The sequence below is a fragment of the Phasianus colchicus genome, chromosome 17 (assembly GCF_987193195.1).
Source record: "Phasianus colchicus chromosome 17, bPhaCol1.hap1.1, whole genome shotgun sequence".
Lineage (NCBI taxonomy): Eukaryota > Metazoa > Chordata > Aves > Galliformes > Phasianidae > Phasianus > Phasianus colchicus.
Window position 1 is genome coordinate 6,534,344 of NC_143452.1, and position 13,511 is coordinate 6,547,854.

Below are 13,511 nucleotides of genomic sequence, written 5' to 3' on the forward strand. Positions count from 1 at the left end.
ATTCAGGAACCTCATCATGCAAGGGTCTCCCATTCCTCAGCTCTCCCACAGGTTCCTTCCTACTACACAACCCAAGCAGATATTCTTGCCACCTCCTCATAACTCTCGTCAATTTTAGATTTGTAAGAGACAACAGATGCAAATTGGCTCACTGATTACTGTCAAGCAAAACAGACAGGGGCAGTGCATTCTCTGACTTTCCCTTTCAAGATGCTAATGAGGTCTCTGTGTCCTCTACCATTTCACAAATCTTGCCAAAAGTTAGCTCCTGACTACACTACTACTGAAATCAGCTGGTGGGACAAAACAAATGTTGGAAGATGAAAGCTAAACAAATGAACAGACTGAAAAAGTGTCAGCGTGAGTTTCTTTTCCTCCGGGCAGCAGTTTAATAACAATGATCAGAAAGGTAGAAGGATATTTGATATCCACATCCCTGAATCTAGCCTTTCATTATGGATTAAAGGATGAGGAAGATGGAAGAAATACCTTAACATTCTCCTCTGTTATATACTTCTCGGCTTTGTCCACAGCATTCTGGCGGATCCGATGAAGAAATGCCTGCAGAGAAAAAAAAAGTTCAAATGTCTTTATAAAGTTTGATTTCATTTCTTTATATCCCCTTGCTTTCCAACAATACAGTGTGCCTGATTACCTTTAAGATTGAAAGAATATAACCGCATACCAATCACTACAGTTCTTAGACTCAGAGCTGCCTTCAAGATGGCAGAAAAGACATTTCCTAAAACACTTTTGGGTTTTGCCTGGCAATAAATATCTTCCTTCTGCTGAAATTTTTAGACTTAATTATCTGTTGCTACTAGTAGACCACAGCAAGGCTCTGATTGTTGTTTTTTTTTCCCTTTGGAAGCTTCCCCTCTTTCTGAGATGCAGCTGTTTTGACTGTGAGAGGCAGAGTGCCTGATGCACACTGAGATGGATGGCAGTGAAACAGACTGCAAATAATTTAAAAACAAGAACAACAACAAAAAAACAGAAGGACATTCCTGGTGCTGGAGCTGATACATGTCAGAGCTATGGATTAGAATTATGGACAAGTTCAACGGACTCAATACTTAGGGAAGGGAAATGAAATTCTCCAGACAGTGCACAGGACACATCGTCCTGTTTACTTTATCTGCTTAAAAACAGGCGAAACAATGCTGGGACTCTTCATCTAGGTCAGGTTTCCCCTTTCCTCAGCAACCACAGGCTAAAAGGCTTTTCTGAAGTGAAAGCAGGGAATTTTGTCTTCCACAGAGTCAGCAAAGAGAGACGCAAATACCTGCAGGTGATAGTGAAAGGAAACCACTGAAGACAGAATCTGCTCCAACAAACGACACCAACCCTACACAGAAGGGGAGGGGGCTTTCCTCAGTCCTGTTTAGTGGTTTATGTGTTGCCTTTCACACAGAGAGGTGAGCCCTGGGGAGCACCACTAACAAAGAGGGAAGGAACTTTTCTTAGCCACCTGAGACACAGGGGAAATGGGTCCATTCTCCGTGTTTATGGTACAAAGTAGCTTTGTTTCAGTTTGATAATAGAAGTCTTTTTAAAAAGTTGAACCACTCCTGAGCAATGCCCATGTCAGCTGATGCACAAAACTCTTCTTTAAAAAAAAAAAAACTTTTTTTTTTTTTTTTTTTAACTCCACCTACTCAGTCTTTACAGGACAGACATCAATAAAAAAAAAAAAAAAGAAAGAAAGAAATTGAAATAGAAAGCACACAGACTCTACATTTGTTTTAGACCCTAGGTTCTCAATCTGTTTCTAGTGATCAGATGTCAAGGACCACAAGAACATTCCTCTTCTCAGATCACTAAGCAGGAAGTGGATCTGCAGCTAGATAGAGAGAATATGGAGCAGGTTGCTTGAACTGAGACATGTGAAGAACAGATTCCTGCATTAAAGGCACCAGACACGTGTCCCAGTGGCAGAACAGTCATTTTATAAAAAGCAGCCCATCCGCCTTGCCCAGGATCTTGGCAGAAGTCAGGGAGCTGTCTGAGATGAAGTATTCGGCATAATGACTAATGGCAGGAGGACTGACAGGAGGAGTTGCCCTCCCACTTCACTGCTGGGTGTGATATCCAAGCACTAATAACCAGACATCTGACTTATACAAGGTAGCGTGTCATATTGAAGTCATTTATCCACAAAAGATAAGCCAGTCAGAGACCCTTCCTTGCTTTAATCTTGTCTGTTTGGAGACAACAAATCCAATTGGAATGACTAATTAATCTACCCAATTAGTAGCTCCACTGGTGACTTATATTTACCTGCATATTAGTCTCAGTGTGTTCAGTCTAATAATAGAAATTTGCTAAACAGAAGTGAAAATCACATTAGCTGTTTCAGGCCAGTCAATATAAGAAGCTGAGTCTGTGCTAATCTAAAAAACAGCCTTTCTGTGATGCTTGTCTGAAAAGATCATTTAACTGGAGCATGAGAAATGGAGAAAACAAGATGGGAGAAAAAAGAGAAAAAGGCACAGAAGCAGGGAGAGAATAGTAAGGATGAAATACGTAACAGGGAAAGAGACCAACAACTCTGCAGATAGCTGGTCACACCTCCTGCAGCCTCTGGTTTGTGCTCAAGCAGCAATCTCCCCACTAATAAAAGACAGCTCCAAGTGAGGTTGGTCCTGGAAACTTAGTAGTGTGCTTTCCAAAACGCAGCTCCTAAAACTCTGATCTTAGCGGATGCAGAACTGTTTGTTCCCCAGTATTCAATACCTTTTCAGCTGCAAACACAATCTTTTGCAAAACAGTCTTTCATATTAAAAGCATGATAAATACAACCTATCAAACAGCAGCCCATAGAGCTAATGTTGCATGCCCTGTTCACATGACAACACCGCTTTTCTTCCAAACTGCTTCTAGCTCAGAAAAAGCAACCCTTTTCCCAGAGATATTGTTCAGACATTTAGGTCAGCGTTTTCCAAACTTCAAGTTATTTTTGTGCTACCAGCTTTACTAGGCTCCAAGTTCATCTGTACCAATGCCACCCCTTTGTTCACGTGGCGACACAGGCTCTAAACCCCACCACACAAGTAGTAGGCAACCCCTCAGGAAACACAGCTACAGGGAGCAGTGATCGTCCACCAAACCAATTGATTCATCTGCAAAAATCGGGCAGATATCTGGGGCAAGACACAACAAAGGTGGGGAAACTAGAGAAAGAGTGAGAGAAGCATGTTATAAACATGTCATGTACATTTCTTATTTATATTCCAGAACATACTGTGTCATTGAAGAGTAAATATTTAAAGGAGTTAGAGCTTTTCTGGCCATCTGAAATATTACAGAGGCCATTTGTTCCGTCTCCTCTAACCTCTTCACATTCTGGACAACTCATACATGAATGCAACAGTCAACTTTGCCACAAGGAACTTTCAGTATAATTCTCCCCTAATCTGCAACCTTTGATCTCTGCAAAAATGGACTTGCTGACCTCAATGGATATGTGGAAGCATAGCGGACAGCTTTCTCAGGAATGGTTGTCACAGCCCTCCAATAGTTCCTAGGATACAGCAGGATGGCCATGAACATCTTTCCTGTGCAATTCATAGAACTCTCTCTATGTCACGCTGTCAGTTTCCTACATGTACAATGTAGCATGGATCCTGCAAAGGACAGCAACTAATGATACACTCTAAGCCAAAACAAAACTCACATATCAGATGGTTACGACCTTATTGAAGAGCTGGAGAGAAATTAATAGGTAACAAAAGCAGACTGCTCCCTTTGTATGCTGGTCATGATTGATATAAGGTTAGCATTTCCCTGATAAAGGGATGGCAGATAAAATCTTGACATCTTTCTTATGGTCACAGTTGCTGATTTTACTCTCTTGCCATTTTTAGTGCTTTGCTGTGCTCCCACTGGGCCAGCCCCAGGTCTCTGAGTAACCCAAGCTGTAAGGCGAACTGTTGCTTCCACATCAGTAAAGGGAGGAGGACTGGTGGAGCCAATGGGTCCAAAGAAAAAAAAACAGGTCACTGCATAATGTAGGGCAAAAATGGGAAAACAGACTCGTAGATTTTTGTTATCCTGACAAAAGCCCGTGAAGGTCTCACCTTCTATGTGTGCATGTGAATCATTAGGAAAACAGCCTACAGGGGATTTCTTTTTGTTTAAAATTCTGCTGCTGCATCAACATAACATTTATTTGTGCACTGTGACTTGTTGCCCTAGAGATCTGCTGCTTCCAGACCCAGCAGGCCATGGCTGAGGGCTCCTCATGTCATGCAGAAACACAGCTTCTAGTTTTGTCATACAGTACAAATGCCTTGCAGGACTCAAGCAAACCTATAACAAATTGGAATGAGCACAGAGAAAGGCTTCCTTTCTGCACTATATTATGTTGAGTAAGTTCATAATGGCTGGAGAAACAGCCATCTCCTTCCAACAAAGATCAAGACAAACACATTACAAATCTAGAAAGCAATTTAGGTACAAACTTTCATTTTACCAAACAAGTACCTTTAACGTTCCCAAAATGTGTTGTTCTGCAGTTCATTACTCTTAAAATCCATACTTGTAATGAAATCTCTCTGCTTGGAATGTCTTTGCTGCATCTCTGAACCAGAAAAACAAGAAGCACAGTTTAAGGGAAGAGACTGCTAATTGTGAATTGCTCTCACACAAAGCACACTTAATCAGCTGGGATTTCTCTTAGATGCTTTTCAAACAGCTTTTGTTGAATTCGGACTCCTAGTCCTAACATAACACGTGGCTAACCCTGGGCATGAGGCAGTGAGAGTTTGCTCATGCTCCTTCCTAAGATTCACGTTTAATAGACACTTCCTCAAATGTTCAGAAATAACAAGAGATTTCTCATTAAACAGCAAGGCAGGCAAACTGTGCATAACCCAAAGGGAAATGAAAGGGAGAACAGAAATAAGCAATGCTGAGCAACTGGATACCGTATCTATAAGCAAGAGCTGAAAGCACAGTCCTGTGAAATCTGTTTGCTGAACAGGTGACTGCAATTTCACATTGCCCTTGGGAGACAAGTGATGGACAATTTTATAACAGTCAGAAGGGAATAACACAGGGCTCCATATGTCCCTCGTATATTCAGCGTTAAAACAACTAAGTTGCCTTACACTTGTGCAACAACTGCTTAAAACTCCTTGCAAATGCTGATATTTTGATTCCAAGAAAACAAGATCACAATGGAAAAACTGAGGAGGTGAGGCCAGCAATGAATGTCCCCATTTGATCACTGTTAGTATCTTCATCATGCAACCACAATGTAACGCATATACCTTAATCCATCTTTGAAAATACAAAGTAAGAGCTGCAAGAAAGACTCAAAGAGGAACTTGAAAGTGTAATTCTTTTTTTTCAAATTACCTGAATAAATAAGTGTGGCTGTTAGATATGTTTTTGACCCCACTGCAGCACCAGCTATATACCAAACAATTCTTTTGTCATTAGCAAAGCCACTTGACAGCCTTGTGGGAACACAGCTCTACTGAAATAGCCAGAGATGCAAAGCGAGTATTTGCTGAAGTTTGTATTCTAAGAGCAGGTGCATCCTTGCTCATGCTACTCAATTGTTAGCTTTGAACCCTGTCATCCTGATCATGTTCTTTAGCTTTCCACCAGATATGCAATTTTTAAGCTAAACTGTAGCACAAATGACAGGAAACATCCTGCATCCCACATGTGAAGTGCAGTTCTCTCCTGCACTGAAGTCTGAAAGACAATGCAGTAAATAATCTCAAAATAATCTAACAATGACAGTACAGGGCTATTCATACATTATAAATCCCATCAGATCTTTTTTATTACCCAGAGCAAATAAGCATGCATTTCCATAACAAATTAAGTCTAAAGTAATGTAAGAATGTTGTAACTACTGAAGGCAGACATTCTTCTGAATACTGGTACAGCTTTGAGTTATCAAATTATTGATCATTCCACAATTGCAGGTAGACCCACTTCAGGTCTGCTTTCCCCAAAGCACCGTGCAGCAGTGCATGCTATTAACCCAAATCTACTGACAGATGGGTTTTAATGACTGGTCATTTTGGTATAAACTCAGACAGTCAGCTTTTGAACATCTCTCCCCTTTCTGGACAAAAGCCTGCACACCTATGTAGAATGCTAGGTCTGATTCAGGTTTTGCTGTAGTAAAGTTTCAGTTAGAACAGCTTAAGTCAGCTGGAACTCCTTTGACATCACTGCTATTACTCAAGTAAAGTGGAGCAAGACTGAAACAAATCTATTACTTTTAAAGAGTAAATTGCTATACTTCTCACACTGTAAACTGGCAATCTGGGATTTACTCATTGCTCAATTACTGGCTGCTGTATTAAGACTTCTATAAAAATACAATTTAGGTTATCAGTATCTGGTAAATGAATAAAAAACTTAAACATCAGATGAGTGCATTATAATGAAATTCTTGCAAAGGGTATTTCACTTATGGAGGACATTTTTCTTTAGAACCTTTTGAAACAATAAAGAGCCACAGCTGTGAGAGAGCAATTCTGCAAAGAGCTCAGATCTGCAGCCAAATTTAGTAGTCAGAAAACAGCTGAACAAGAACTTGCCTCATAGGCAGAGGTGTTTAATAAGAGGAAATAGCATCGGAAATATCCTTTATTGCCCTAATTTCAGATTTCCTGTGTATCGAACTGGCTTTAAAGCCTCAAAGCTTATTGGTGCATGTTTATATTTTGATCTGTCCCTTGAAGAGGAACTAAACTATTAACTAACCAAAAAGATTTCAAGAAAAAAAAATGAAATAAAAGAAGTCATGCACATTACAGAATATCAACTGCATTCTGTGCAAACAGTTCAGGCAGCCTTTGCTGTGAGGTTGCATCACTGCTAAGCAAAAGGTCAAACAGACTCTACTGATCTACTCTAATCGCACTTCTTTCCCAAAGTTACCACCCTTGCATAAGCTATGTTAGATGTGAAATGAGATGAACTACTTATACTGATCACCTACACCCTGGGATATTCATTAAACTATCTTTGGAAAGCAAATATGAAGGTCTGTGTGTAACTCTTACTTCCATATTCCTGAGGGCAATGTCTTCCTTCTTCATATTTCACAACTCCATGCCCCACACCTACATTTTCTTCTATGACTTTTTGTTCACATGTTGTCGTTTACAACGATTTCACACAGAAATCCATGGATGCTGCAGCATGAATCATCTCTTCCTGAGAAAGACTGCACGGTCACATGCAAATTAGGTTCCCCCTCTCAGAGGAGCCTGTGAAGACCATCACAAAACAACTGCAGGTTACACTGCAAAGCCCAGATATAATTGAGAGAGATGGTTTTACCTAAAACATGCTTGCAACAGATATCTGTAAATGGTATAGATATGTCAGCAATAAATACATCTATACATATTACAAAACCTCCCGTAATGCTCGCAACTTAATAATTGTGGATAAAGTACTGATGCTGGCAATTTGAAAGTTCTTCTTCCTCACTTCCGTTGTCTGACATATAGTGAATCCTGACAAACACCAAATGAAGTATGGGGAAGCATTCAGAAACTCAGCTGCTTAAAATCATGGAAGTGTATGTATGACTAAGACACTTGAATAAACAAACCAGATTATTTCTTTATATACTACGTAAGGGTAGGGGCCCCTGCTAACATAAACTATGCCTGAGATAGTTCCCAACTGATTTGCACTTAACCAATCTTGCATTAAGACCCATACAGTTACAACTTGGCTAATTTATCTTATGTCTGTCTTGCCATCAAGAGTTTTACTGTCCATAACATCCAAGTTAAGAATAACAACTGCAAAATACTGGCACTGCATAGCAGTAGGAGTTTCAGTGGCACTCAATGGAGTCAGACATCCTGTGACCCTCTGCAGCACAAGGGGCCACTACAAGACAGTTTCTGTCATCATACTGCTGTGTCTAAGGTTCACCTCTTCCAACTGTACCCACCTGGAAGCTGTAGCCAACCCTAAGTTAGTGCCACAGGCTCCGTCTCTGCAACAGAAAACAAGGGACAGGCAGCTCCAGAGCATGAGTCACTGCACTCCAGCAGTGGTGTCTGAGAAGAAAGGCTGAATTACCCTCCAGAAATGCCTTCTCTTCCCATCAAGACAGGCTGGGTGACAAGTTGAGATCAGACCACCCTCCTTGCCTGTAACAGTGTCTGCAAATACAAAGTTCCAGGGCAGTGAGTGTGTCTCAGCATAGAACATAAGAACACTGGGGTTGCACTGAGAGTTAATACATGCAAAATTAATGTGCTCAGGCATTCTCAGCATGGTAGTATTCTGGGACTCATCACAAGAGCACTAACAGCACTTCCCAGAAAAAAAGAAATAAAATAACATAGCTCAAAAAAAAAACAAAAAAAAACCTTCAGCTGCATCTGTATTGCTGGCATGCTGATGTTTACACCTGAATGCTGCAGCAACACAAGAAAGTCAGTCTGAATTCATTCATGCCTTAACTGATGAAGGAAGGTGAAACCAAAAGGGAAGTGAGAGTGAAATATGTTGCAGTGTTTCTCACTCCAAAGAGAGATCCCTTTCTTAAGGAGGGTTTGCTTTCATTTGAATTACAAAAACCTTTTTTGTGAAGTGAAAGGCAGGCTGGTGCTGCAAAGGAGCCCATTGTCTCTCCTTTACCATCGCCCTGACCTCCACAACCCTTCCTCCCCGCTGGTCACTAATATTTGCATCCTCAGGCAGGCCTGAACGTTCAGGTCCAACGCAACCCATGTTTCCCACATCTGAAATCCTCCAGGACACATTTCTGCTCATTTTTTGTATTGCTTATACCCTGTCTCCTTCCAACACATCTTTGTGCTCTCCCTCCTCTCCAATACAACTACTAAACCTTTTAAAATACTCTCATTGTAGAAAAAAATCAACAACAAATGTTCTTCACTGCACACTCCCCTAAGCAAGCGCCCTGTCTGACTGCAGTCCATTTTTAATGTCATCAGAAATTATTTGTTTGGATTTTCAATGGAGCTTATGAAAGATATGTGCCTAACTCTCTTAAGCCTTTGGAATATTCACCCTTTTCTTGGCCTCTTCACATCTTTCTCATTGTTATACAATTGTGAAATGATTTTCAGCATCTGACTGCACTGTGGAATCCTTCAAAAAGCTTTTAGTGTGTTTGAATAGTGTGTTTTATTTCATTTCTCTTTTATTTAGAGGAACAAATCCTGACAAGTCAGCATCTGCTTAGCCTTTACCTTAACAGAAGTTTGCTTTGGGACCACATAAATACTGTATAAAGACTTCAGAATTTGACCCAAAATAACTGGGATTCACTGTGTTCAGGACTGAAAAAGGTCTGCAGTCCGTAACCAGTTATCAACTACCGATGTCTCCAAATACAAAGGCCTGATCAGGGGACATTTAATCAAGTTTCAGCCTCTACACAGCCACTCCAATTCCAAGAGGCGCATAAAATCACCAGAGTGACCAGAAACATCCATGTAACCAACAAAATTCAAACACTGCATGTTGTAGCAAAGAGTGGAGCTTCTCCAGTTAATATTTCAAGCTTCTGATCTAAGATAAAGAACTTCAATGTCAGAAAGATCATTCTGTCCCTTTTCTGCTCTCTCTCTTTTCAGTCACGGTGTCTTAATACATTAAGCACTTAATAGACAAAGATGAAAGTTTTAAGATGAGATCTGGTGTCATTAAAATCCATGGATTTTTTTAGTTGCAATACAGGCTACTTCACTAGGAACATGTTGCCTACATCTGGCTGTTACAGACTATTATAGTCTCCTAAGTCAGTTTAGCATCAGCCTTTGGAATTTTGGAAGTATTAAGATTCCTTTTCTGGGTATCTTCTCAAGGAGATGTCATTCTGATCTGAGTTCATGTGTACGCAAGCTGAACCAACACGACAGTCTTTGTGCACTGTGACTTACACATGCTGCGTTATTACTGGGCTGTGTGTCAAATCAAACTCCAGATGCAAGTACTTTGGTGTTCTCAATGGTGCATTTCCACCCTTGCACAGAAGAATCGGCATCATTTCTCTAACGTGATTCTTAATTTAAAAAAAAAAACAACAAACAAACAGGACTACAGGGTGTTCAAACAGAGTTGTACCTTGTTAACTGATAATATTCAGAGCTATTAAAGAATCAAAGTCTCCAAACCACACATTTCACCTTACTGAGGTGCTCAGGAGTATTTGTCAGGAATGTTTACGTGTTCACAGGTCTCCTATTAGTCGAAGTTTATACTGAAGTAAAATGGGAAGCAAGGAATCCTGTAGATGCCTTCACCAGAAAAACAGTTTGGAAGTTGGCACAACTTTGGTCAGTTCCAATACTCATTTTCTAGAAAAGATTTCAATGCCAGAAATCCTAGTGAAAGAATCTTCATTTCCTAAAATCAGGTGTACTGGCAGTAATGGCTGCATGTGACAATCTCCACGCAGGTGTCAAGGTTTCAAAGATTGTATTTCTCATTTAGAAGCCTGCCCAGGTGTCTGACTGTGAAGCAGTGTCAGTGCTGGCTCCCTAGCCAGGGCTGTAAATACTTTGGGAACTTTTGCTCCTTCATGACCAGCAACTGGGGCTCCAGTGCAGCACACAACATTAGCATTCCTTGCCTTCAGCCTGAGATTTCCTGCTGAGATAAATTTGCATAAGTGCCTGTGGTGTGACAATGAGGAAAGCAGCTTTCTGCAGAGGAGAACAGACTCCAGAAAGACCATGACATTCACGGATTCTCACCATTGGAGCCTAAGAAGGGCTGTTTCTCCATAGCCTTTCAAAGGTTTCCAAGAACTCCATGTGATTTGGTGAAAAGGAGCAGAACCCCAGCAGAGGAAAGGTGCGTGACTGTGTGGGTCGGTAAGCAGAGGGAGCTCCCACTGCCCCAAGGCTTTTCTGCTAAAGACAAGGCTGGCTGATATTTTATCAGCTTACTCCCCCTCTTACCAGGGCACATAAGATAAAGCTTCATGTGCTTGGGCAGCTCTCAAAAAGAGAGCAGCATGGCAAGTCTTCCTTGCTGTGATCTCCTCACCTCATAAAGCTGTCTGTTAGAGTGCAAGCTTAAATAATTAACCTGCAGCTAAATGGAAAGGAAAACAGTTCTGAAGAACATTGATATCGATTTTTGTCTTTCCCAAGCAAAGGCCACAAGATTGGCACACGTCACCCCTCTGAAATGAGTGAAAGCAAAGCCTCTAATTTGTCTTTATATAAACTACTGATTATGCCATGGGAAAAGAGCAGCTATTTGCAGAGATGTATACTTCTACATTTTGACTACATAGTAAATTTTTGTCTGTATTACAATTCCATAATTCACTGAAGACTAATGCTGTCAACAAGAGTGAAAGGGTTAACAATATCGTTCTGGGGAATAACTCAGGCCAAGTCAAACAGCAGACAGAAAATTTCTGATGTTCAGTGAAGTATTTCTAGTTTATTTGCTTTTTAGTATTTATTTTGTAAGCTGCTGGTCCCTATGGCATGCTCCCTGGCTCCCCATCCCAGCACAGAGTTGCTCTTACTAGCACAGCAAGGCCTGTCACTAGCTTTGGAATATATTTGCACTGAAATATAGACCCTAATAATAGCTCAAGCTCCCTTTGGTACTGCAAGAAGTCCATGAAGAGTCTCAGTAGGACAAGTTAGCCCAAATTGAGCTCTTCATGCTGAAGGCACTGTTTCTGCTATTCAAGCAATGTTAAGGTCAGCTCAAGTGCTGTCTTGTTTCACTGATGACTGCAGCACTGAATTGCACTAAATCATTATGTTATGCCTCCTGCCACTTCTCTCTGTTCATCTTGTCATGCTGCAGTTACATTTTTATCTTTATAACCTTTTAATAGTTGATCTCATTCTGACGCAGCACCAGTAAGAGGTGTTTTATAAGTAAAGAGCCTACGTGTGATAATCAGTCATGTGATCATCAAGCCACTGACAGATACTCAAAGCCAGTAAAATCCATAGATGAGTATGCACAATGGGAACTTTCACAAATACTGACTTTACTAAGCCTACTTCATAGAAAAGAATTCTCATCCTCACTTTGTGGAGGAGCAAAAAGGAGCAGGGAACAGTGCAGCTTATTCAAGGCAGCCCCTGGAAGCTGTGTGGGAAGGAAGCTTTGGTTCCCTGGTCTCTGATCAGATCACTCACCTCTACATGGAAGCACAGGGAATAAGTTTGCAAGAAGTACCTCGCACTTGGAGAACTACCTTTTGTCTCCAAGTGCTCAGACTTCTTCACTCACCTTTCCAATAAACAAGGGGATTTTACCACTGGCTGCAGCTGCACCATGTCTTCACCTCAGGTGAGGCTATTTCCATATCAAGGCAACATGACAGTAAATATTTAAATACTTGATTTAATCAAGCAACACTGCATCTGATCTTCCAGCTACAGCAAAGAATTGCTTCAGAGCTGCCACTTCGCACATGCTTTGCCCTTGGTCACTGCTCAGACACCACCTCCAGTTACTCTTAGATATAGAGAAAGCTGATTGCACGCACAGCTGCACCTTGCAAAATATGTCTTGATGTATTTGCAATTATTTACACACCAAAAAAAAGAGGAAAAAGAAAAGAGCCTCTCTCACATTTTGGCTGAAAGAGGAATTAGAGAAATTAACCTCACAAGCACATTTTTCCTCGCTGGCACTGAGCAGGAACAGTTTAGCTGATGAAGAGCTGCTTGCTTAAAGTGCAGTAGCTGATCTGAGCTAGTTTTCCTAACTGTTTTTAAAGCGTGCACCATCTGAGCACAGCTGTCATGGTATTTCCCAGCCATCTTTCCTACTCTGGAATAAAGCAGTCAAAGGCTGAAATGGATGAGTATTCAGAGCAAAATCCTCACGAAACATGATGCCAAAATTTTAACCAAACAAGAAACCTCCCTGGAGACAGACAATGTTATTTACAGGGCTTGGTTTCTGGTGTTGTTGTTTGGTTTATTCCTCTCCCCCTCCCCCACTTCCACAATTAGAACTGCATCCCTGAACTCCACAGAGAAGCTCAAGCTCGCCGTGACCACACAGTAGTCTGGAAATGCCCTCTGTCCCCAGAACACCTCAGAAGCCCCCAAAGGAAACCAGTTCATAGTACGGTTTCTGCCCAGTTTTACCAACTGGAAATATTTGAGTTGTTCAAAAAAAAAAAAAAAAAAAAAAACCAAAGCAGCAGCTCGTGGTGCATAGCCAGCCCTACGCTCTGCATCATATCCAGCACTTAGCAGTAAGCTGCCCCATTCCTTCTCAGGCAAACTGTATCATCTTGCCAACTCAAAGAGCCAGACAAGAGCACTATCTAAAAATATCTCCTGTCCTACTGCCCTGTGCCAGCCAAAGAGCTGAGTTCCCCTTAGTGAACATTGATTTTGTTTTGACAGACAAAAGGAAAGCTCCCTCTCATTGCAGCATTTCTTCTCTGCACACGTTTTTGCAGAACACAACTGTATCACACACAGACTCAAACCCCAGCTTCCTCTGAATCATATCAAAGAATTAGACCATTATATTTTAAACACAAA

General features: G+C 41.1%; 1 protein-coding gene across 2 annotated transcripts in view; it reads right to left on the reverse strand.

Moving 5' to 3' along the window:
• PREX1 (phosphatidylinositol-3,4,5-trisphosphate dependent Rac exchange factor 1) overlaps positions 1-13,511 on the reverse strand; it is a 148,781-nt gene that overhangs the window by 83,039 nt on the left and 52,231 nt on the right. For both annotated transcript variants that reach the window (XM_031590519.2, XM_031590511.2), the window contains exon 2: positions 490-561. In XM_031590519.2, coding sequence (XP_031446379.2) covers positions 490-561 — 72 coding nt within the window. The remainder of the gene's footprint in view (positions 1-489; positions 562-13,511) is intronic.